At 39.5% G+C, this 25,746-nt stretch overlaps 4 protein-coding genes across 5 annotated transcripts; 2 read left to right on the top strand and 2 right to left on the bottom strand.

Moving 5' to 3' along the window:
• Window positions 1–894: 894 nt before the first annotated feature.
• On the bottom strand, window positions 895–9,444 carry LOC107092157 (rho-related GTP-binding protein RhoU-like). Its single transcript, XM_015386475.1, has 4 exons — window positions 8,811–9,444; window positions 8,503–8,561; window positions 5,371–5,559; window positions 895–3,095 (listed from the first exon to the last, which is right to left on the bottom strand). The coding sequence occupies exons 1-4, from the start codon at window positions 9,082–9,084 to the stop codon at window positions 2,811–2,813; spliced, it is 807 nt and encodes a 268-aa protein (XP_015241961.1). The 5' UTR covers window positions 9,085–9,444; the 3' UTR covers window positions 895–2,810.
• A 1,679-nt stretch (window positions 9,445–11,123) lies between these two features.
• pdcd2 (programmed cell death 2) lies at window positions 11,124–14,483 on the top strand. Its single transcript, XM_015386474.1, has 8 exons — window positions 11,124–11,413; window positions 12,095–12,203; window positions 12,324–12,380; window positions 12,558–12,746; window positions 12,833–12,994; window positions 13,075–13,175; window positions 13,244–13,357; window positions 13,833–14,483. The coding sequence occupies exons 1-8, from the start codon at window positions 11,234–11,236 to the stop codon at window positions 14,010–14,012; spliced, it is 1,092 nt and encodes a 363-aa protein (XP_015241960.1). The 5' UTR covers window positions 11,124–11,233; the 3' UTR covers window positions 14,013–14,483.
• Window positions 14,484–16,434: 1,951 nt separating this feature from the next.
• tbp (TATA-box binding protein) lies at window positions 16,435–22,581 on the bottom strand. 2 transcript variants are annotated; one of them, XM_015386445.1, is made up of 9 exons: window positions 22,446–22,581; window positions 21,885–22,084; window positions 20,019–20,178; window positions 19,730–19,907; window positions 19,449–19,536; window positions 19,145–19,236; window positions 17,813–17,980; window positions 17,588–17,682; window positions 16,435–17,397 (listed from the first exon to the last, which is right to left on the bottom strand). In XM_015386445.1, exons 2-9 carry the CDS (start codon window positions 21,933–21,935, stop codon window positions 17,318–17,320), a joined length of 912 nt encoding a protein of 303 aa, XP_015241931.1. In that variant the 5' UTR covers window positions 21,936–22,084; window positions 22,446–22,581; the 3' UTR covers window positions 16,435–17,317. The 2 variants fall into 2 exon arrangements, with proteins under 2 accessions (XP_015241931.1, XP_015241932.1); XM_015386446.1 differs by having other exon boundaries at window positions 22,325–22,548.
• A 1,232-nt stretch (window positions 22,582–23,813) lies between these two features.
• psmc3 (proteasome 26S subunit, ATPase 3) lies at window positions 23,814–25,746 on the top strand. The gene is made up of 2 exons (XM_015386492.1): window positions 23,814–24,784; window positions 25,283–25,746. The coding sequence occupies exons 1-2, from the start codon at window positions 23,840–23,842 to the stop codon at window positions 25,619–25,621; spliced, it is 1,284 nt and encodes a 427-aa protein (XP_015241978.1). The 5' UTR covers window positions 23,814–23,839; the 3' UTR covers window positions 25,622–25,746.

The following is a 25,746-nucleotide window of genomic DNA, read 5'->3' as shown; positions in this document are numbered from 1 at the left end:
ACTCATTCTCCTCTTACTAAGGGATCCCGGTTAAGTAGCTGTTATGTGTGATCGGATTGCAGAAGCATCTGCAACTCGATCAATCTGTTTTTACTTAAACTCACAGAGCTTTCTAAAATGCTTGGAATATCCATATCGCATATCCAGCAGCACCAGCATACAGTGGATACCCGTCATAACAAACAATGTCTTAAAGTCTCAGAACAATGAGTTTTAAATCTCACAGTTTTACAAACTTCAAGAAGAACAATTGAGAATAACTTTGCAATTCCCAACATTTATCACATCTGTTTTCCATCTTCACATTCAGATTACCATATGCTTTACGTCACAAATCTACGACTCAGCTCCGACCCCACAGTGCATCAACCACCTGAGCAGTAAAACGATTTAACCTTTGAAAATGCAAAGGTGGGAGTCAAATGATGTGCCAGCCTTGTAGCACATTGCATTCTTTAAATATTCATTGGAATCAGAGTTGCTGCTTTCAGCAGAAACTTTCGACATATAAATCATGTCTGTTAAACATTTGTCTTCAAGTCTTTTTAAAAAGCAAGTGGTTTCTTCTAATCGACACAGAAAGGCAAACCAGAAACACTTATTAAAACAGAAATTAATGAAATACAAAACTAAATGCTGTAAACTTGGCTCAGGAAATTCCAGCTATCATAAGAGTGTGTGACCTCTAGCCCACTTAACTCCACAAGACAAATAACCTATTATGCCTTTTACCAGTCCAACATACAAAGCATTTTGTACCAGCAGTGAAACATCGACACAGTGAACCCATTGAGTTGCATCAGAAACAACTTCATCTGAAAGAATCCAAGACTTCCATCAAGCAAGTGAACGTTTTTGATCAAGAGACAGTGTGGTTCATTTTTTGTTTGTTTGTTTCGTTGATGGGATTAGCATCCTCAAACATTTGTGGGAAGGTTGATATCTCAGCTTGGTTCTCAAGCTGTATTATGGTAGATTACAGCTCCCAGCAAAAAATAGTGAGGGGAACTAAGACTATTACTGGTTGGTCTGTCTTTTTGTTTTTTGTTGTTAAGGATGCAATAATATTGTAAGACTCTTTTTTTTGTGCTTGACGTTCTTAAAACTACCACGCCTAATAGTAAAATGATCCATATTTCTTATGATTTTGAAACTGTTCATGCCTTAGTATTGCACCCAAGCAATGGCCCCAGTCAATCCATTATCTTCTCTGTTTTAGAGGTTTTAAAAAGAGATTCATTCATGTAAAGATAATTAAATGTCTTATAGGGTTTTTGCCATGGTGGATATCATGTACTGTTTAGGAAAATTGGTTTGCATTATCATTTGTTGACAAGGACTAACTTTAGTGTGTTTCAGGTGGATTTTTTTGTGTTAGACCAACACAATTAGTGGCATATTTGTTAAACGGCAGGTAAATGATTTAAATCCTATGCTGGTATGTATTAAAAGGCCTATATCATGCAAAATCTTGATTTTTGAGCCTTTAAAAATGATGCTCCATAGACCCCCTAAGACATTTAGCCTCAGTGGTACTGACATATTTTGGCTCTACTTTCTTGCTGCTTACCTGAATAGACCAAGGCTGAAACTTCAGCAGGGATTTCTCATACTGTAGAGGCTCACAGGCAGCGTCCTGCTCTCCAGAGCAGAGGGGAGATCATCTCAGAGAGTGGAATAAACTGCTGATTAATGTGCAACATACTCATGAAATCAGGCTCTTTTTAGGACGTATTTAATGCAGCTAATGGCTTCATTTATGAAGTTTGACCATGATTATTTTACCAATAATTTTACCGTATTTACAGGGAAGGTTTAGCCTCCTAAGCATTCAATTATAAATCGCCACTCCAGCCAAGCCCTTTTCATATCAGATTTACCACTACAACCAAAACCAGCACTGCTCCATTTTAACTATTGCTTCTGCTGTGTTTCAGAGAAAAGGAGGATAAATGGCTTTGCTTTCTGCTATTTTTTATTTCCTCATGACATAAAGAATGCGTGTTGTTTGGAAATCTTAGTTTTGATCAAAGCAGGCACATTTAGTGTTATCTTATGAGACAAAACATTTGCATGAGTTCAGAACACAATTATATATCTCTGAGCTTCCACAAAAACCTTAAAACCTAAACTAAGTGTGAATTGTTCCGCTTAAGACCAAAAAATACAGTTAATCAAGGTCTGATTCATTGACTGGAAAACATGGAACTAAATATATAAAATCTACAAGTGAGTGAATCCTTTCATCAGAGTATCCTAAACCTTAGGTCGAACTGGAGACCATGTCGGCATCACAAAAATCCTAATTTACAAAGTTCTGGCTTTGGACAGCACTTTCCAATCCCACTTTTAAAAAATTCCACAGGGGAAGAGTTTAGAGGATTAGTTTAGTCAGCTGACAGTGTTGTTAAGTTTAGATCATCAGACATATTTATATTTATGTCCAACACATTTCTCCTCTGGAATACATAAAAAAGCAGGATAAATATATCAAACATGCTGGGAACCAAACAAAAAAAAAAGAAACTATCAAAACTATCAAAACTCTGTCTTTTATGGTCCCAGAACAGGACAGAACCATTGCTTTAAGTAAATAAACAAAGAAGAACCTTGCATTGAATTCATGCTAGAAACTCAGTAGTAAATCAGATTCGCAATATGGATAAAAACATTTCACATCTGCAAAAGTCTTACTATGTTTCAATCCATGTTCCCAGCATGGTTGTGTATAGTTACTTTATGTATAAAAAAAGTGTCTTTGGAATCACTGAAACCAGATGAATCCTGTCTAGGAGCATCCCAGGCCTGCTCTAGGCCACGCAGCAGTACCTTTTCCACCATGACTTTGAAAGCCTCTTCATCTTGTCTGGGGTCTGCCTTGGCTTTTTTCGATGCTTCTGTTTGCTTCTCGAGTGTTTCCGGGAGCTGTATTTCTGCAGGCTGGCAAGGATGGCTGTATCGAAAACCTCCTTTAAATTCTTTTGGGTCAGAGAGGAGCACTCCATGTAGGCCACAGCACCAATCTCCATGGCACATTCCCGGGCATCTGTGGGGTCAACGGGTCTCTCTCTGTACTTAGCCAAGTCGATGAGCACCTGGAGGGAGTCAGAGTCGAGTGTTACACAGTGCCTTAAAAAAGTATCCCCACTCCCTGAGCTTTCCTATATTTATTTACATTTGAACCGCAATGCCGTTGAAGTTTCTTGGTCATCCAGGTCATAGCCATTCCAAAAAAAGTTAAAAAACAAACCACTGGACTTTGTTTTCCAAGTTTGTTGCTGTCCACCTACACCTTAAGGACAAATGACACTCGTTTGAGGACCAGAATGTTCACAGTTTGGACAAAGAAGACAGGTGGTTTGAAAGGGGTGTGAAAACAAATTTTAACAGAGGGGGTGGTCTCAGGTTCCAGCTCTTAAAAACCTACAACACAGTGAGTTGATTCCTTCCTGCTTACATCTCAAACCTCATCGCCATGCAGGGGACCAAAACATCTCGCCTGGTCAGCCAGGCCAACAATGACCTTAACGACGCCTTTTCAAAGGCATGGGTCAGTATCAGGTTTTGCAGGCCAGCAAAGACCTCAACAAATCTCCATTACTAAGGAGTGAAACTGTTTCGGTTCAGTTAGCATGTTTTCTAAGCCAAAAAAAGGCTTTAGTTTGGGCCACTCTATAAGCCTGGAACTCAAACTCCAGACATTTTGAATTGAGAAAACTTTCTGGATGGGAAGCGAAACGTCTGCAAACTTGGAAAACAAAAGGTCCAGTGGTTTCTATTTTAACTTTTTTAGAATTAAAACCACAATCATTTATCACATAATATGTAGGAGAGACAGTGAACATGTTGACGAAGGTTCTCTGGTCACCAAATTTGAACTTAAGGACTGAATTCAAGTCAAGCGTGGAAGAAATCCAAAAGGACACATCCCCAAACTGAAGGTGATAGATAAGGCTGAATAACCTCTCACATAGCCTAAAGTATATTCATGTGTTATATGGATTATAGGTCCACACCTTATACACCAAAAATGATAAAGAAATAAGTAAAAATTCTTAGATTAAGTGTATTGACTCTTAATTTGAGCAGGTAAATAAGATGATTTGCCAATCAAATTAATATTTTTACTCTTAAAATAAGATAATTAGATAATATGCACTTGAAATAATACAATTGTTCTCTAAGAAATTGTTTTTTCTTATTTTAAATGTAAATTGTCTTGTTCCGTTGGCAAACTGTCTCACTAACCTGCTCAATAAAAAAATGCACAAATTTTTAGAAAAAAAATGACTTATTTAGATATTGCTTTTTTGCAGTATAGAACCTGTGGCAAGAACTAAAAACAGATTTTTGTAGAAACTCACCTTCTAATCTGACTGAACATTCTTTACCTGCTACTGAAATCAGTGGCTAGGAACCTGAGCAACAGGTGGTGAAGATAATCCCGTAAAGGTTTTCTGAGGTAATTTTGCAGCAAAGCTAGTTTTTCAACAAACTCAATAGTATAAATGTACAGCACAATTTTTAGATTCCTATTTTGTTTTTCTTTTGCTTTTATTAAGTTGTTTCATAACCTAAAATCACAATGAAATAATACATAATGTCATTGAACAAAATCCTTATTAAACATCATAAACCTGCCAGTTTTTAGTTAACAGTGAGGTAACATAACAACACAGAAATACAGTTTCTAAGAGATTAGGGAGGGAAAGGAAATGCACTTTAAAACTGACTCACATCCTTGGAGTGTCACCAGCAGATTTAACTGCTGACTCTAACCTGTGTTTTCCACAGAGCTCAACATCATGACATGTCCAACATCATGAGAAACACAGATGTACAATAACCAGTACTGTCGGTTTAGAGGGAGCAGCTGACAAGAGGCTAACAGATGGCAGGAAGCGCAGCTTGAAATTCCATCCTTTCACTTCAAATCAAACTCATGGAGAGGCCCTTAGCAGGAAAATTCAAAGGTAAATCATCAAGGTACTGTCCCCTGCTCTGAGGAACCATCAGTTTATCACCAGACGTGGATATTTCACATCAGTTAGAAATTATTTACTGTTTGGTAGCATCCTTAGCCCTACCAATAGGGTCATTGTGCTGCTGGATAGCATTTGTTGCTCCTATCAACTTCTCCTTAGTAGAGTAGAGTTACAGCAAAAGTGTTTTACCGTTATCTTCACGAAAAAAAGAAAGACTCAAGAGGTTTATTCTAAGGATAATAAACAGTCCAAATAACAGAGGAAGATTGTTTCAGCAGCAACTATGAGATTCATTTATCCTAAAATATATTAATCTAGTTTCTAATAATATGAATATTTTAGCATTAGGAGAATTTTTGCTCTGCTCAAGAGTAAAACTCAGCACCTTGACATCTTCCCGGAGGTCACACTGTGTCCCCACAAGGACCAGGGGAGCGAATGGGGCGTGTTTACGGATCTCTGGGACCCATTTTTCAGGAACATTCTGGAAGGAGGCGGGACTGACGACACTGAAGCACAGCATGAACACGTCTGCACTGGTGTAACACAGCGGGCGAAGCCTGTCGAACTCATCCTGACGGAGAGATGAGGGGAGAGTAAAAACAAATAAATACATAGCACAACTCAGGCATTGGCACCAATATCAACATAAGCCCATTTTTACATTTTAAAATAGTACATTTCAAAAATGAGTGCATGACTGGGAAATGGAAATAAAGCTCTGAACACTTTGTAAAGTTAGCGGTGCTACAATTACAGCCCTTACCATCTAACAGCTTTGAACATTTGCAGATTTGTTTGATACCCATTTTTTTTTTTTTGATTTTGAAAAACAGCTTAAGTTTCTTCAGATTAAATGTAGATCCAACAGTTTGAAGTTTGATCTTGCCTTGACGCCAACCCCCCACCCACACACCCCACTCTAAAGACATTTGAAGCACTAGGATTGTCTCTGTCCATCTCCCAAATGGGATGGTATCTTAAAGCTGCAGTCTGTTACATTGAGAAGAGAGCAGACTTCCCCCTTGCTCACACTGGCTCCGGTGCGGTTACCGAGCCGACGGAGACCGCAACTCCCGCACACCCCCTCTGTGCGGGAGTTCGACTGAAAATTTGAAGAAAAACAGGTTTCACGCCACTCCCCCACCCTCTCTGCTTCACTCATGCCCCACCTCCAAGTTCCACCCCTCTCACAGCATCTGCGCGGCTACCGCATGCGACCAGAAGCGTCCAAGCAGCGTACGCGGTATGGAGTGTGAACCGGTAAGAGCGATAACCGGTAAGAGTTGTCGGCAGGGGCAGTAAGGGCAGTTTCTCTTTCGCTGGTGGCTGTCGCTCCGCCATGACTTCCACGCGCGTCCTCCTGACTGCGGCAGCCGGGCGGCAGCGGCAGGTTCAGCGGTGAGAGGGAGGGGGCGGGATTCAGCGTGTGTGAGCTGTGATTGACACTCCATCAGACGCTCCTCTGGCTGTGATTGGTTGTTTTGCCTCGTCCCGAAATATTCTTTCCTGATTGCAATACAGGCAGTAGGCGGGACCAATTGAAGCAGTTTTTTTCACAGGTTACATATCCCATGTACTGCTGTCTGGACATAGGGATAGTTTTAGCCAATATGACAAAAAAGTGATTTTTAAAAACTTACAGACTTCAGCTTTAAGGTAGTTTTCCTCCACTCAGTGATTCTCATAAGTAGGCTAAAAATTCTTCATTTTAATCTCATCAATGGCAATTCATTCCATGTTTGCTTTTGTGTGCCACATTTTTCTAATTTTTATTTGCAGAAGTATTAATCATTTATTATTTTCTTACACCTCACAATTATCCACTAAATGTTTGTGGCCCATCAAATAATCTGACAAACCATAAACAGAATAAAATGGTTGTGAATATTTGCCCCTAAAGTGTTATAGAAATAAATAAATATCTATCTATAGGCACATCATGATGATTGTTATTGATATATGATTAAGTATGACGTTTTCTCTTCACTGTCTCTCTGAAATCAGGAAAAGTTGTCTATAATCCATTCTTCCAAGCTGAGGAGATATTTTCTCATGATTCTTATTTTTTTCTGAGCATCCATCTTGTAGCTTAATTGTCATCCAATCCCCCCATGTGTCTATAAAGTATCTGTTTCTCTTATCAGAAATGTGATGCTCGGCATGCCTGGCATATCTCACTGTCTTTCAGCCAAGAACTGGTTTCATAACGTCTAACCAGAAGCAGCTTGTCCTCCACGATATGGATCTTTTACTATCTTTTAAAGACAATCATCTGCTGCAGCTGTGGAGAAAATTACATCACTTCCTGTCTACAGGGGATTGTTTTGTTTTTTTTAGGCAAAGTCCCATCACACGCAAAGTTTCCCAGACAGGATATACATTCATTTATAAGATTTTATAATTTTGTGTTCCTTTTAAATCACTTTTTCTCTTTGCTTTAGGAGCTCCACACCAGTAAAGCTAGACTAAAGCCCATTTATCACTGAATAAAAACTTCCCCTGAGGCTTGTAACTGGAAGGGGGGAAACCATTCAAATACACAACTACACAGTGTTGCTATTTCAGCTCCAGACAGGGACTTTTGCTGCATTATCCCTGACCTTATATGTCGCGCATATCCTGTTGCTTTGCAGCATAAAATCTGAAAGGTTTAAAGCTTAACAAAGGAAAACAAGATAAGGCAAAGGAATAACTACCTACCAAGCGATTCAAGTTCAGCATAGAATAATAGCAAGGCCTTGCTAAAGTATTTCGATTCCTTTTTGTGTGTGTTTAGTATAATTTAACTTCAGTCAGAGAATGGCAAAAGAAACTTTGTCCTCTAAAGTAACTTATTAGAAACCTATTTTGCAGATTTCCACAAGCAATGGGTAAGATGCAGATACTGTGTGGATGAAGGCAGAGTAGAAGGAAAAACTAAAAAAGAACTTGTTGGCCTACTTATAAAAGCCATATATGGCAGAAATGTAACAAGGAATATTCCTTTAAACAGACCATCTCCACCATGAAACACAGTGGTGCCACTAAATGCTCAGGGAAAATATGTTTTCCTAGCTAGTCAGAGTTGAAAGGTAGATGCAGCCATAAGGATCAGATCCAACATTCCAGCAGGATAATCACCATAAACATTCTGCCATAGATATAACCATATGGTTAGTTTAAAGCACATTACATGTTAAAATGGCCCTAGTCAAAGTACAAAATTGAAATCTACTTCAGGAGCTTTGGTCAAACTTTAAAAAAGTGCTGGTGTTTTTAAAGCAGTCTATTTATTATGTAGGAAGGAATAAAAAAAAGCCATCATCATGTACAAAGCCCAAAAAGTGTTACAGATGTTGCTGAAAGCAAAATTGGCATCAACAAAGTTTCTGCTCATTTGGGGTTTTTCATATTTTCTTTACATTTTTTTTTTTTTAAAGCACATATAATTTTCCTGGAATATTCTAGAAATTACACTTTTGTTGGCCTTTCACATAAAAGACAGATCAGATAGTAAGATACTGTTTGCACTGACCTGTCCAGCTGTATCACAGAGTTGAAGTTTCACTGGCTGTCCATCCACTGATACAACCGCTACGCAGAAATACACACATATAAAAATACTACAATTAATTAGCCTTGCATTTAGATGATAACATTTCTATAACGTGTACCTTTTTCTCTCTATTCCTTACCAACATTTTATGAGGTTATGATGCATGCGTAAATATTTTACCATGACAGATGAATTACTCTAATAAAGCTCAATTGGAGATAATCTATCGATTAGATTAGATTACAGTAGATTAAATTCGATGTAAAGTGTTTTCCTCCATCCTTTACCAGAGAAGTTGTCAAACGCTGTCGGAACGTACTCGGTGGGGTAACCATTGGTGGTGTAGCTGACCACCAGACTGGTTTTCCCCACAGCTCCGTCCCCCACCAGCACACACTTCACCCGCCTCTCCGGAGCTGCTGCCCTCCGCGTCCTTCCTCCGGAGCCCCCGTCCCGGCTCCGGACCCTGCGAGGCGGGACGGGTGGAGCTGGGGGCACCGCTGCCGGCTTGTAGCCCTCCTCGCGCTTCGCAGACACCTGGCACGGAGAGGAGGGGGACATGGAGGTGGTGGAAGTCAGTCCTTCTTGGTGGGGTCAGTTTTCACAGGGTCCATTCTTTTCCTCCACAATAAGCTGTGCGCTCCCACTCACTTTCCATGGTTAAAACACAATAAAACAGCCTGAAATTCTCTATCAGCAGAGAGCAGAGCTGAAACACTGAAGTTGTGCAATTTGATGAGCTATTAACCCCAAAGTCCGAATAAAAGAGCAGAGATTTAATTATCCTTTAGTAACAGTTAGTGTCGGTCCAAGCGTCCGGTGGACTGATCCGTCCCAAACCAAAACTCCCCCCTTCGTGACATCACTGTCTGCGTGGGTGTGGGTGTGTGTTGGTGTGTGTACTGCCATTCACTCTGGTGAGAACTTGAAGTTGGCTACTGACGAAATGCGTCCAAAAAGAGCCAACATGGATCTGGAGCAAATGGAAAAGGATAGAAAATGTATTAAAGTAATAGGTTACGACAATGGCGTAACGACACATCAATATTTGCCACATTATCTTGGTCCCATACGAAGTACAACACCCCAACTATGGTATCCATCCTCATTGTGCATCGTAAGTAATGGTTATGGTTTTAATCTACGGTCTGGTTTACCCATAATTCCAAGTGGTAGTGTATAAACTAAAATACTCAAATACATCGTTCTTTTACGATCTTTATTGCGGTTTGAAACATATTATATTAGCGTATTTTTTAACCAACCGTCTAATGAACTATACACAGTTATTAACATAGTAATTAAAAGTACCACTGGTGTCGTGTTTAAAACGGCTCACCATCATGTTGAAATCCGCCATGTGTTGGGGTATAAATAGGGTATAAATAAGGTTGGGTCAATGACAGAAGAATCAGGTGGGTTAAAGAGGTTTTTTTTTTTTTTTTGCACCATTACATCTGTAAAAATACGTACTATTCCACAATTGCGTAGGGGGCCCACCAGGTGTCAGAGGGGGGGCCCCTGGGAGGTCTTGGGCCCCTAAGCAACTGCAGTCTCTGCTTACCGATAATTACGCCATTGGGTTTCGAATATAATTTATTACAATTGCAAGTAACTATTTAAACATTCAATATTTTCTTCTTTCACGGAAAATAATCAGTTCATTATTACAGTATTTATTCATTTAAGCCCAACCTAGAAATAGTTTACTTTTTATACAAACAAACATAATTCTAACTAAACTATTATTTAGTACATATAGGATATCCTTAACCAGTTTTTAACCTATTTAGTTTGTTCTTGAGCGTGGTTAAAATGTGAGTTAAACTATAAATATATGCAATCCCTGTCCATGCAGGCCACAGTTATTGAGTTAAAATTAGCTGTGCGCCACAAAACATCTATTTTCTTTTTTTATATATATATATATATATATATTCTAAAAAATAAACTTGTAGTATTTTATTAAACAGAATATAAATAGCAGAAGGGATTTGTAAATCATGGCAGATTCAAACGCAATAATGGTTTCTGTTTTAATATGTGGGTTTTTTAAAACCCAAATTCAGACAGGAAGTATATCGGAGATATTAAGGATAATAACTGAAATGTAACGTGACCCAATAAGAACAGGGCAAAAAGTGTATTGTTTACCTTTTCAAGCCATTTTATTATGACTCTAATTAGCTATACCTAGAAAGCAACACAATGATTCATTGGAAAGTGCTGGTTGAGAAATTATGTACAGTGGATAATCAATAAAATAATAAGAAAATGTTGTCCTTTTTGGTCCAATTTTTTCTGAATTAGTTGGATTTGATTTTAGGCTAAAATGTACCTCCCTTGTAAATTAATCATACAGTGTCTTAACTTATTGTATTTCAATAAATTCAAATGCAGTTGCCCCCTCCAAAACTGCATATTTAAGCAAGTGTGGTTGATTTATTTTTATTGTTTTATTGTGTTCAGAGCAAATCAATTAGGGTCATAATGTGATATTTTAGCTTCGAACATTTTCGCCCAAATCACTAAATGAAACTGCGCCATCTGCTGGACAAAACAAGTATTTCACTACGGAACTAACCTGCTGCTTGTTGTTTCCCCACGGATCACTTTGGTAGTTGTACTAGCGTGGTGTAGCAGTTCTTAAGAAGTTAGTTATCTTCTCTTTTGTGTCAGCTTGTATTCTAAATTCTGATTTAAAAGGGAAATGTCATCTGCTGAGGTGGTTCTGGGTTTCCTTGAAGACTCCGAACCGTGGCGGCTTCGGGCATCACAGTTCCCCAGCAAAGTCGGAGGGAAGCCGGCGTGGCTCAGCCAGAGGGGCCTGCCCTCTCTGGCCGGCTTAGAGTGTGAGAAATGTGGGCTGCCTATGGTCTTCCTGCTGCAGGTCGGTTTCTAAAGACTACACAGACACCTTAATTATCCTCCTCGTCAGAAAGTTTTAATATTGGAAGAGATCTAAGGAGAGAGGTTAATGTCTATACATTGCACCATAGATATTTAATGCTCTGAACTTCCATATCAATGCGTTTTGTTTTTTTGCTTTGTTAATTTTACTTTCCATAAATTGTTTATCCACAGCATTTTACTTTGTATTTTAAAAGAGCAAAAATATTAAGTTAAATAATAAGTTATGAAGTTGCTAAGAATGTTTAATTTACAGTAAGAAATTTTAAGTTTGTTTTAGTTGACTTTGTATGAACAGTTATTGGTAAAAAAAAAAAAAAGAAAAAAAGATTAGATTACTTTATATAAGAAAATTACCAGGGAGTTATATGGTTTGGGAAATGTGGTTTTGGAAGGGATTATAAACAAAGCCCATTCAACTGTTTAGGCAAGATGCAGAAGGTATGAACTGCTGTATCCAGGGCTATGACAGCCGCAATCCTGTACCAGAACCACTTCCATTAGACTGTTCCACAGCAGTTCAACGTAATTTTTTTTATTGAATTACACAACAATTAACTTTTTGATTATCCAATTAATTTAGCTGGACCTGTAAATAAAAGTTTATAGAATAAAACATTGTAGTATATTTCTAAGTAATATAGACTATTGTATGCTGCAGGTGTATGCACCAATTTCAGGCCAGGATAGAAGTTTCCACAGAACACTCTTCCTGTTCTGCTGCAAAACTCCTGATTGCTACTCACAAAACGACAGCCGCTGCATGAGAGGTACCTGTCTTAATACTATGGTGCTTCTATTTTCTCACTTGTCATTTGAGCCACTTTTTTAAGCCATTGCTTCCGATGCTCCAGTGTTTCAATGTTTTTTTTTTTCCTTTTACTCTCCAGTTTTCAGAAGTCAGCTCCCCAGGAAGAATGAGTTTTATTCCTACGACCCTCCTCCAGGTTTGCACAATCACTTTAAAATATCCTTTGAGTTTTTAATAAGGTTATTTCAATTGCTGTACTGAGCTTTAAAGCACAGAAGGTAACAGTAAGCAGATGATCACACAGCAGCCCCAGTACATTTATTTTCATCATCTGCCTGTAGAGATGTTCTGTGGATTGTTTTATTTCATACAGAAGATGAACCACAAAACCTCTCGGAAGAGGACCACAATGTCCTATCCATCTCTGGAGTCAAACTATGCTGGGTGTGTGGTTGCCCTGGAAACAAGGCATGCTCCCGATGCCACTCTGTGACCTACTGTGGCAGACATCACCAGACTGTCCACTGGAAACACTCCCATAAAAAGGAGTGCCTCAGTGCTGGTATAGTTCCACCCAGCAGCCCTGCATTAAGCCCCAGCCTGGACTCTGGTAGACTGACTCTCTGCTGTGTTTCTTTACGAATGTAGAGGGACCAACTGTTGCTTCCTCTCCCTTTCTGTTCCCGGAGTCTGAGCTTGTAACTGAGCCTGAAGAGGGAGTGCAGCAGGGGAAAGAAGGTGAAGATGCAGAAGGCGAAGAAGAACAAGGCAATGTGCAGAAAGGTGCTGTTGATCCTTCCTCATCTGATGGTAAGCTTTTAATATAAAAGAAAAGCACAACACGTAGTATTTGGTCCTGCATGGGAGTGACAGTATCTGCTGCCTGTTAGCGCTTGAAGAGGCAGATCTGGAGGAGATGGCTTTGCATGAGACTGAAGACAGCAAAGTGTTCCAGCAGTTTAAGAAGAGGATCGCCTCAGAGCCACACCAGGTGCCTGATCAATTAGGAGAGTAAAGGCTGTCTGGATGCGTCTCTCTGATGCAGTTTTTCTTGTGCAGGTGATACGTTACAGCCGAGGAGGCTGTCCCCTGTGGGTTTCTTCTGATCATGTCCCTTCAGAGGACCAGATCCCACCATGCATCTGTGGCGCCAAGAGGACATTTGAGTTTCAGGTAATTCCTGGCACTTAGATCTTCCCACACATTTCTGTGCAGTCAATTGCCCCTCATTTACTCAAGCACTCCTAAATAAATCCAGCGTCCACCTGTCTGCAATTTAAACCCAGAATGAATACTGTTAATACCTCAGATTTGGAACCAAACCTGTAAGAGGTTGTGAAACTAAGTGTGGAGCAGAGCTTAATGTTCCAGCAGTAGTCTGACCCAGAGAAAAGGATCACATGTTTGTATTAGAGTGGCAGAGTCAAAGTCAAAATGTAACTCATAAGAATCTGTGGCAGGACTTGAAAATTAATATTTTGTGCTTTTTATCTGACCTGAATTAAGTTGAACTGTTTAAATACTTAAATGTCCCGAGCTAGTAGAGACATACCACCAAATAGACATGCAGCTGTAACTGCAGTGTTTATTTATAACATGTCAACCTGTGGATTGTGCCTGGATTGATCTCCAGCTTTTGTTTCTGCAGGTGATGCCCCAGCTATTAAACAGCCTCTACGTGGATTCGACCGGAGCAAGCATCGACTGGGGAACCGTGGCGGTTTACACATGCTCTGCCAGCTGTAACCATGGAGACCAGTACTGTTCAGAGTTCATCTGGAAACAGGACTTCAGCTCAGACCAACAGACACCGAATAAAAAGACGTAGACCAGTATTGTTGGTTAGAGTTCCCAAAAAGCATTCAGATTAACTGGTAAAAGTATGACCTCTGTGTGTGTTATAAGCAGTATTCAGCTGAAGAAGTCACCACCCGCTGATGGAAAATATTGTAAAGGAACAATCAAAGACATTCTTATCTGTAAACATGTCTGTTAGTGGCAGACTGAAGGTTTTTTCCCTCTTGAGGAAATTCAATGACACAATGAGACAGTTAACTGCTATGAATAAATCAACCTCAACAACAGCTATGCAGTGAGTTTATTTTATGTTACCACCCTGGATCTATGGGTTTTTCAAGTCATGTAGCAGAATTAAAGCTATCAAAAATACTTTTTTTTTTATCCCATCAGTGGCCTTTACGGTTACTGAGGTGGGACCCTTTTTAAAAAAAACATGTTTTGGAGAGCATATATTTAAGTACTTTTAGATCGAAGCCTGTTCCTGTCCTACAGTGGAGGACCCAGGTACTGTCGACCACACATGCTGGTTTTCCTCATTGTTCAAGTGTTTACAAGAGATTTGAAATAAAAATAAAAAAAGATCTTAAATGTGGCTAATTCGTTTTGGTAAAATATAGTTAACCACCCACTTTAGTTCAAGTTACAGTTTAAACGTACAGTCATGGCCAAAAGTATTGAGAATGACAAAAATATATTTTCACATGATCTGCTGCCCTCTGGTTTTCATGTGTGAATGTCAGAGGTCATCACATACAGAAATACAAGTGCAATCATATGAGTAACAAAAGCCTACAATGACAGAATGAGTTAATGCAGCAAGTCAATATTTGCAGTGTTGACCCCTCTTCTTCAGGACCTCTGCAATTCTCCCTGGCATGCTCAATCAACTTCTGGGCCAAATCCTGACTGATAGCAGTCCATTCTTGCACAATCAGTGCTTGCATTTTTTCAGAATTCCTAGGTTTTCATTTGTCCACCCGTCTCTTGATGATTGACCACAAGTTTTCAATGGGATTAAGATGAGGGGAGTTTCCAGACCATGGACCCAAAATCTCTATGTTTTGTTCCCTGAGACAGTTGGATATCACCTTTGCTTTATGGCAAGGTGCTGCATCATGCTGGAAAAGGCATTGTTCATCACCAAACTGCTCTTGGACAGTTGGGAGAAGTTGCTCTCGGAGGACATTCTGGTACCATTCTTTAGTCATGGTTATGTTTTTAGGTAAGACTGAGAAAGCCGACTCCCTTGGCTGAGAAACAACCCCACACATGAATGGTTTCAGGATGCTTTACAGTTGGCATGAGAAAAGACTGGTGGTAGCGCTCACCTCGTCTTCTCCGAACAAGCTGTTCTCCAGATGTCCCACACAATCGGAAAGGGGATTCATCAGAGAAAATGACTTTACCACAGTCCTCAGCAGTCCAGTCCCTGTACCTTTTGCAGAATAACAGTCTGTCCCTGATGTTTTTCCTGGAGAGAAGTGGCTTCTTTGCTGCCCTCCTTGAGACCAGGCCTTGGTCCAAGAGTCTCCTCCTCACAGTGCATGCAGATGCAATCACACCTGCCTGCTGCCATTCCTGAGCAAGCTCTGCACTGCTGGTAGCCCGATCCCGCACCTGAAACACTTAAGTGACGGTCCTGGCGCTTGCTGGTCTTTCTTGCGCGCTCTGGAGCCTTTTTGGCAACAATGGAACCTCTTTCCTTAAAGTTCTTGATGATGCGATAGATTGTTGACTGAGGTTCAATCTTTCTAGCTGCGATTCTCTGTCCTGTTAGGCCATTTTTGTGCAGTGCAATGATGACTGCACACGTTTCTTTAGATATAACCATGGTTCACAGAAGAGAAACAATGATGCCAAGCACCAGCCTCTTTTTAAAGTGTCCAGTGGTGTCATTCTTACTTAATCATGACAGATTGATCTACAGCCCTGTCCTCATCACCATCCACACCTGTGTTAATGGAGCAATCACTGAAATGATGTTAGCTGGTCCTTTTATGGCAGGGGCCGCAGGGCTGCAATAACGTTGAAATGTGTTTTGGGGGATAAAGTTCCTTTTTGTAGGCAAATATTGACTTTGCAATTAATTGCTGTTACGCTGATCACTAATATTCTGGAGTATATGCAAATTACCGTTATGAAAACTGAAGTAGTAGACTTTGTAAATATTAAAGTTTGAATCATTCTCAAAACTTTGGGCCATGACTGTATCACTTGTACACTTTGGGTCTTTAGGTACATTCAATGTGCAAAATCTCGGTATGTGTCCAGAGTTTGACTAGGTCACTCAAAAACCTTTTTCTGGGATCCATTGGTTGGCTAGGGTACTTGCTTCCAATCATCTGTAAAAATGCTGTTAAAAGTGTAGTTAGACTTAAGTTCACAAAAGAAAGTTTTTTTACGAAATGAAATTTTGCAAGAAAAATCATTACTCCAAAGGAAGATTGTCATTCTGTACAGATTTATTGTTGAACAATGCAGAACATTAAAGACTTCAGATGAAGCATTGGACAGAAAAAAAAACATCTGTTTCTGCAAATCTAGTCAGTCCACAGATCTGATGGCAAATGTTTAGCAGGTTGACAAGAACATGTTGAAATAACCTTTAAATCAAGCCGTTTTTCCTTCACATCTCAGTTTGGACAAGTGTCATTCAGAGAAGCCATTTTACTCTCCCGGTCTTGATTAAAATATAAAACATGTTTAGTTCAAATTTAACCATTAAAACTATGTAGATAGAACTTAATTATTACCTGAAGTGGACTAGAACCAAATAACAATTTGAAACACTTTAACTATTAACTGTTTCAAACCTTTTAGGTGTAGGAAACCAACCTTAGCACTGGAACTTCTCTTAAAGCTCTAGACTGTGAGTAGAAGGTTTAAACTCTGGGTTGGCTGCTTTGAGCTCAAGGCAGTAAAAGTGTAGAAGTGAGCCAAAAAATTTTTTTTTAAAATACTTAAAACTGCAGCGTACAAAAGTAGTTGAAACTTTAAAATACAACCAAAAGCAGTCCCCTTCAGACTGCCTCTCTTTCCATCAATATTTTACATTTTCTTACAGTTGTATTTACAAATTAGGGATGTGATGGTACAGCAAACAGAAATTATTTTTTTAACCAAGATCTGTCACAAGTGCACTAGAAGAGGACCCTTAAAATCTTGTTTATAAAATTCACGGCGAAAAAAAATAAAATAAAACAAGTAAAATCAGATGAGATTCCAGCGCACAATATCCCACATTGTCCAAGTGAAAAGTTCAACACTGAGTCACTTTAAAGCGGCTTAAAACTCAACATAAAAGAGACCAGGTTGGAGAAAGACCTCCTGATTCTACGTTGTCTTGCGAAAACCTTTCAGGATAGGATATATGTTTTCAAAAGCTTCATAGATCTCTGCTCTCACCTTGGCCCCTAAAAAAGGAACAGAAATCCCATTAGAAACCATGAAGTTCACCTTTAATTAAGCCAAGTGATTTACAATAAAAATGAAAACAACCAAAGATAAGGATCTAAAGTAATTTCGTCAATATTTACCACCAGTAGGGCATATATTTCTCTAGGATGTACCTTAGAAGAATCAGAGGATACAACCGTTCCTTACCTGTGAGTACTACCTTCCCAGAAACAAAGATTAGCAGGACAATCCGGGGTTTGATCATTCTGTAAATCAGTCCTGGAAACAGCTCCGGCTCATAGCTACAGAACAGAAGGTACATTATTGAAGATAATTTGGAAAAATAAATTACAAGAACTTTAAGATGGGAAACATTTGAAAGTTTTCCACAAATAGATAGTTAAATAAAAATAAAACGCATTTGAAAATGACCTGCTGAACTGCTGATGTGTGAGGACCAATCCCTCCAGGCGAATGGGGAACTTCACATCACAGCTGCCCACCATGTTCTGAATCTTGAAGTCTAAGAACTTGGCAGGAAAACCCAGCTTCTGCACCACACGTGCATATTTTCTAGCTGCTAACCTTGATTCATCCTCACTGAAAAAAAAAAATAAAAATTTAAATACAATCAATTGAAAGAATATGCTTATCCCTCATACACACAATTTAGCACGTTATAGCCAGAAACTTCAACTTATTGTTCAATGAATGTCCCGTGCCTGGAACAAGACTTATTTCTAGATCGTTTTTGCAGCACATGGATAAAATCTTGTAAAGACAAATAAGTAAAAAATGTCTTAAATGAAATGTATTTACCCTTAATTGGAGCAGGTAAATAAGATGGTTTTGCCTGTGTAATTAGTATTTTTACTCATAAAATATGATTAGATAATATTCACCACAAATAAAACAATGCAATTATTTTTTTTGTTTTAAGTGAAATTGTCTTCTTCCACTGGCAAAGTGTCTCACTTACCTCCTCAATTCAAGAAGGAATACACTCATTTTAAGTAAATATTAGATTTGAATATTTTCCAGTTTGGAGTGTATTACACATTCATAATCTGCAAAGTTAGCTTTTAGCCATCAATGACAATTCAGCTGGACACAAAACCGTTAGGAACTGGTCTCCTCTGGGCAATCTTACATAAACAGTAGATAAGATAGTATCTGACTGACCATTCTCCATCATACAGATTAAACAACCTAAAAGTGGTGCTCCAGAGTTACAGAAGTTTTGGCTGCTTCTTTGAATAATACTTATTAATCTTTTCCAATCAGCTTCGGTGGGTGGCCATCTCTCAGGCCATTCTGTAGTAACACCACTCTTTTCTTTCTGAGGTTTTAATCTGAACATTTCCCCCCAAGATATGTTGTGACACTCTTTAATAATCTAACTCCTGTTTTGAACATATCCATGACCCGTCTACCATTCCCCTTGGTGTTCATGATGCCCTTTGCTTGCTAATGTTCTCTGACAAACATTGAAGACCTCCAAAGAATAACTGCATATTTACTGGGATGAAATTACACAAAACTTGGACCTTAAAAAACAAAAAACAATCCTGCAACTTCTGGAAACAACTGGATACATACGTTTAGGAGTATCTGAGTTAAGGAGGGTGAAATCTAAACGCAACTTTTCAGATTTTATTCATTTTTCTCTTTTAAATGGGACCAGGCAAAAAGTTAAAATATTTAGTTGGTTCCAATATTCAAGCAGAGCAACTACAGCTAGAAAAAAAAATGACTAGTTCTGACCTTTTTGCTCCAGTGCAGACCATTTTCCCAGAGCTGAAGATAAGTGCGGTGGTCCTGGGCTCCCTTATTCTCATAATGACAGCAGCAAAACGCTAGAAAATTAACATTCAACAGTGTTAGCAGGAATGGCAGAAGTTTTTTTTTTTTGGGTTATATTAGACCATGTCTTAAACTTTGAACTCTGGTGGAAAGGATTATAGAGGTTAAAAGTCAAAGTAAATGTTTAAACATATTGAGCCCTGGTCCAAATGATGAAAATGAAACATACTGTTGGATGCAACAGGAAAGATAAAAAATGGTCTACCTTTGGGTTGTACTCTGCATTCCTGGCCCTCAGTGCAATAGTCTTCAGATCCAGCTTACAGCCCAGGTTAACAGTAGATACTATGTTTCTGAATGCAAAGAAAGTATAATGAAGCCAAAATAAGCTAACTTAGAATATAACAATGTAAATTTAACAACTGTAATGGCATAAAAGTTCACACAAAAAGCAAGAAATCAAAAGAGGAGTAACTCAGGAAGCACGCCAGTAATTAAACTAAAAAAAAATCTCTGACAATTGAAACACATGAATATGAACCGTACTGTAGCGTTGGTACAATGCCTGAGCACTCTGAGGCAGGTGTAGCCGGAGTGAGGGGGGTCATGGGGCCAATGGGAGTGCTGTAGAGACCAGTGCTTCCTGGCAGCGCCGTGGTAGTTGAGCCTGCATTTGTCTGGGAATGATAAAGCTGAGGGGTCTGCCCCGATGTTCCTGGAAGGCCTGAGGTTCAAAGATTGTCAAACTTTTTAAAGAATAGATCTAACCAAAGAAATATATTTACAACTCCTCTAATTAACTGCAGAGGACAGCAGTACGTATAATGAACTTTACCTGTATTTGGCTGCTGTGCTTGCTGCTGTTGCTGCTGCTGTTGTTGCCTCTGCTGTTCCTCCAGTATAGACAAACTGTTTGTGTTCTGTACAGGCTGGGGTGTCAGACCCGAGCCATACGTAATGGGACTGAACATTGTTATCCCTGGGGTCATGGCACCCTGAATGGGGACACATCACAGATCATTTGGATATATAGGTGAGGGCTGTATTTAAAGTCAATTAAACTGTGTGAGTGTTAGAGAAATCATTTCTAGGTTAGTTTTTATTCCCACACTTCCAAGATAACAGATTAGACCATTTACAAACATAAAAGATTAAACTTTAAATGCAAGACGGTTGCAAAAAGCTTAATATTTGTCTTTAAGTAACTTTCAGATACTTTAGATTTTTAGCTCATTCTAGTCATTATAATTTCAGTCACAATAGGTTTTGAACCAGAAGCAGTGAATCTATAAAACTGTACATAGTGATCTTTAAGTTTGAATCTGTACTGTGAGGCTACTTTGACAAAACTGTAGAGCAAATGCAAGAATAGTGGCAAAAAGGAAAACCCTCTCGGTTTACTGTGTGGTGGAAGGGGCTACCAACCTAATAACAGAGTCTGCATCAGCCTGGGTTTTACTAGGTGAAGACACTTTATTAGTGAAGGGCTGGTTATACTCCCACAGCTGTGTGTCACAGTGAGCTTTTCGCAGAGATTTTTGCCCAATTTTGAAGCGTGGTCTGCACTGTTATTCCACACCACAACGCAAAAGGGAAAATCAGGAACTAGCTGTGGGTCTAGATATGGCCGAGGCGGTGAGGAAGTGGGGGCAAGTTTGTGTGACAATGGAGGGACATGAGGGCGAAAAAGAGCAGGGATCCAGGTGGGAAAAGGGTCCCAGCGTTCTCAAACACCTCGCTCTTCTAGCTGGTCCAACTTCACGATTTTGTCGTTTTCCACAATGGTGGTCATACAAACAAAACAAGCTGGTATGGTACCAAACAGGAAATACGCATAGTGTAGAGCGGATGTAGATTTGACCAATCGGATGCCTCCTGTCCACGGTCACCTACAATTTTGGAGATGTGCAGCAGAGTGTTTGCGGGAGGGTTGGGGGCATATATGCGTTCACTGTGACACACATGCAGACGACGTGGTTTCTGAATACAAATCACACCAGCACTGCATCGTACGCATCTTTCTATCAGATTTTTTTTTCCCCCACAGAGTTTCATAATTCCTTTTAGCAGATTTTCTAAAGTGTAGAGTCTTCCCAAAAGGATAAGATTTAAAAAATTTTTACCCATTTGTCAAACCCTGGGACCTTGAGCTCTAAACAAAATGCTAAATTTACTTTAATCACAATAATGGACATAACACCAATTAGGATTACCGCAAGACCTGGTCCTTAATTTCAGACTACAGCTGGTAGATCTTTTCCAAACTACTACACAACAATGCATGGGATAGTTGTATCGTATGGTCTGGATTTTTCTGTGTGCGGTGGCTCTTTCATAAGGGAACAATCAAAGCACTGGAAGTCTGGAGTCCAGATCCACAAATTGCTTTTCAATTCTCTAAAACCCTCAGTTATAACTGTTGCTTGTGCAACTCTTTCTACCCCTTTTTCCCCACTAAATATCCCAGACAAAACTCAATCAAATTTTTTAGCTTACATTTTTATATGCCCTACAAAAATATATATATATATTTATTTTATTTATTTTCTATAATCTAATGCTGAGAAACTGAATTAATGAGACTGCCTTGTCAAAATGATACACATAAGACATGTTGAACTGTTGGTATTAGATTATCTTTTTTTGTGATATTCTACTTTTAATTGCATCTGCAAATATCAAGAGCAGTCGAGGTCCTTACCTGAGGAGAAGCCAGCCCTTGGAAGGGTGGTATGCTGTTGTTTTGGTCCATCTTTTTAGGGCTGCCACCCGTGAGTAGGCAGTCAGGCTGATGTGAGGAACTTTAAACAGCAGTTGTCTCAAAGCAGTAGGATATCAATGGTGTATCTGCCAAGGAAATGACCAGGGACCCAAATTCAGGACCTTCTGTCTCGCACGCAGCTGCAATTGAAAACGGAGACATATTTTTTCACAATTACAATACAATACAATAATAAAAACTTACTTCATTGTAGCAGTGGCGCGAAAGTCGAAGCTTATTATAAAACACGTTAAAATCTACAGCATTTCCACACTTGTCAATGAATTAGACAACTGTGCGTCAGGTCGACGTTTAACACATTCATATAACGCAAACTTTCAAGCGTGGTTAGTTTAAAGCTTTAAAGCCAAATATCGAACCTATTGGCGACGGTGACCAAACAGCGAATGTCGGTGAACACGAAGCAGCAGCAGCAACAACAAACCCTTTCCTAGCAGTTCGAAAAGGCAAATTATCTTAAACAATGAAGTTTATAATAACCTTGTTCTTAAGTTGAGACGCACACTGGTTCTTATTTGCGTTTGAACGCAGTCTACAGACAAAATACAGTTAGCCTTAGCTTCGTGTCATCCCCGGCCTGCTACTCGGCGCTTCTTCCTCTTCTTCTTCTATGGCGTTTTATGGCACTTTACAGACTATGTGTATTAATTACCGCCATCAACTGGAGAGAGATGTAATTCAAGAAAATAAAATAAAAAATGTCCTATATATCTTCAAATCTAAAAAAAAAACTAACTTAATTAAATACATACTTATACACTCACACACATAAATAACAAACCCTCTCATCTAATTGTGTGTCTTTTAAATACTTAATAAGTGCTTTAACTATATCATGTGATTGATGCTTCCCTAATAAATTAACCATATTTACTGAACTCCCCATTACCCTTTCCAGTTCTTTCCTCTCTTTTATATATTTTCTACAATAAATTAACACATGTTCTACTCCTTCTGTTTCCCCACAATAAGAAAAATTACCTGATGGATGTTTCCCTATCATTTTTAAACCACTATTTAAACTAGTATGCCCAATCCTCAACCTGTTTATCCATACCTATTTCTCCTATTCATTATACTATGGTTTCTTATGATTACCTGCTTCTGTATTTTATGTAAATGCATTCCACTTATTCTGTTCCCATGGCGATCATGCGTTGAGCTGTTACAGCCCACAATACAGCAACGGTTTACCATGGTTGAAATCAAGTTAAGGTGAAATTAATCAAATTAAAACACGGCTGAGAGGGAGTACAGTACCCGATAGTCATAGTCTGATAGTCTGAGCCGCGGTAAAAGACGCATTCAACATGGCGGCGACGCGAAGTGCCTACGTCACGACGACCAAGCCCTATTCCATCTCTCCTGCCATATTTATTTTTTTATTTAATAATTACTTTTATTTCTGCTCTACTTAATTGGACATCATATTCAATTTCTCTTGCTTTAACTGCTTCTTTAGCCAACTTATCTACTTTTTCATTACCTACAATTCCTTTATGTGGTGAAACCCATGTAAATTGAATACTTATTTTTTTTGTCGCTTTATATCATATAACAAATAACTAACTTCATCTAAAAGATCTTGACGGGTTTCAGCTTTTCCTCTCATTATACCTGTTAAGCAAGAAATTGAATCTGAACAGATAACTACCTTACTTACACTAATGCTGAAAAAAATTAAAAATGATCTATAGTTCTTCTTTTTATAAAAACTTTTTGTTTCGGAATATAAACTGCTACTCCTGTTTTACCATTTTCCTCTTTTGATGCATCTGTATATATTTGCGTCATATTTTCATACTACTCGGCGCTGACCGGAAAAAGAAGCTTTAACTTCCGGTGTGTCACAGTTGAGCGCAGACAGAGCAAAGATGGCGTCGCTGAGTGACAAATCAGTTTGGGATGAAGTGGAAGACGGCATCGGTGAAGAAGTTTTAAAAATGTCCACAGAGGAGATAGTTCAGCGGACTCGTCTCCTGGACAGTGAGATTAAGATAATGAAGAGCGAAGTGCTGCGAGTGACCCACGAGCTTCAGGCCATGAAGGATAAAATAAAAGAAAACACGGAGAAGATAAAGGTGAACAAAACGCTGCCCTATCTGGTCTCCAACGTGATCGAGCTGCTGGACGTGGACCCCAACGACCAGGAGGAGGATGGGGCCAACGTGGATCTGGACTCCCAGAGAAAAGGAAAGTGCGCTGTCATTAAAACCTCTACTCGACAAACCTACTTCCTGCCGGTGATCGGACTGGTGGATGCCGAGAAACTGAAGCCTGGTGACCTGGTTGGAGTCAATAAAGACTCCTACCTGATCTTGGAGACCCTGCCCACCGAGTACGACTCTAGGGTGAAGGCCATGGAGGTGGATGAACGTCCCACTGAGCAGTACAGTGACATAGGTGGGCTCGATAAACAGATTCAAGAGCTGGTGGAGGCCATAGTCTTGCCAATGAACCACAAGGAGAAGTTTGAGAACCTGGGCATCCAGCCACCAAAGGGAGTCCTGATGTACGGCCCCCCAGGCACTGGGAAGACCCTCTTGGCCAGGGCCTGCGCCGCTCAGACCAAGGCCACCTTTCTGAAGCTTGCAGGTCCACAGCTGGTCCAGATGTTCATTGGAGATGGAGCCAAGCTGGTGAGAGATGCCTTCGCTTTGGCCAAGGAGAAAGCCCCTTCCATCATCTTCATCGATGAGCTGGACGCCATCGGAACAAAGAGGTTTGACAGCGAGAAGGCTGGAGACAGGGAGGTGCAGAGGACCATGCTGGAGCTGCTCAACCAGCTAGATGGATTCCAACCCAACATGCAAGTCAAGGTAAACATGCTCCCAAGAATAAAACAAGACGCCATATGCAATTTGTCAATTGTAAAGGTCCGCATATAACGTATTTGGATTCTTGCAGATGATTTAGTATTTATATGTGGGGTTATCAATTTAAAACAAAGAGAAGCAATATGTGGAGGTGCCTATCACCAGATGGCCAGTATTATAACAAACTAGCCCTCATACTGGCTTTTTCTGCAGGAATATTTCACAGTAAAATCTTTTAATTCCCTGCTTGAAACTAAAACATCCATTTATTTATCTGATGCTACTAGACCTTTTAAGATTTTTTTGCTTTCAACCATTTATCCATTTATCTAGCAGTCTGCTCCACTGCAACTGATGTACTGTTTCTCTAAAACAAAGACAAAATAATTGCTCTTTACTAGATGACGGTCCAAAATTTTTACCTTTTTTTTTTTTTTTTTTTTTTTTTTTTTTTTTTTTTTTTTTTTTTTTTTTTTTTTTTTTTTTTTTTTGTGGTTGTAGGTGATTGCTGCTACCAACAGAGTTGATATTTTGGATCCTGCTCTCCTTCGTTCGGGTCGTCTGGACAGGAAGATCGAGTTCCCGATGCCAAACGAAGAGGCTAGAGCTCGCATCATGCAGATTCACTCCCGCAAGATGAACGTCAGTCCAGATGTAAACTACGAGGAGCTGGCACGCTGCACCGACGACTTCAACGGAGCTCAGTGCAAGGCTGTGTGCGTGGAGGCTGGCATGATCGCGCTGCGTCGCGGCGCCACAGAGCTCAACCATGAGGATTACATGGAGGGCATTCTGGAGGTGCAAGCCAAGAAGAAGGCCAATCTTCAGTACTATGCCTAAGGACACTAACAGTGTCTTTGTTTGTGTGAGAGAGATCTTTTTCATTTATTGGTTGTTAAAATAGTCACGAAACACTTGTCACTAATACTGATTATCTTGGGTTAATAAAAAAAGGGAAAAAATAA

The sequence above is a fragment of the Cyprinodon variegatus genome, unplaced genomic scaffold (genome assembly GCF_000732505.1).
Source record: "Cyprinodon variegatus isolate N-32 unplaced genomic scaffold, C_variegatus-1.0 Scaffold369, whole genome shotgun sequence".
Lineage (NCBI taxonomy): Eukaryota > Metazoa > Chordata > Actinopteri > Cyprinodontiformes > Cyprinodontidae > Cyprinodon > Cyprinodon variegatus.
This window is presented reverse-complemented; position numbering and strand designations above follow the sequence as displayed.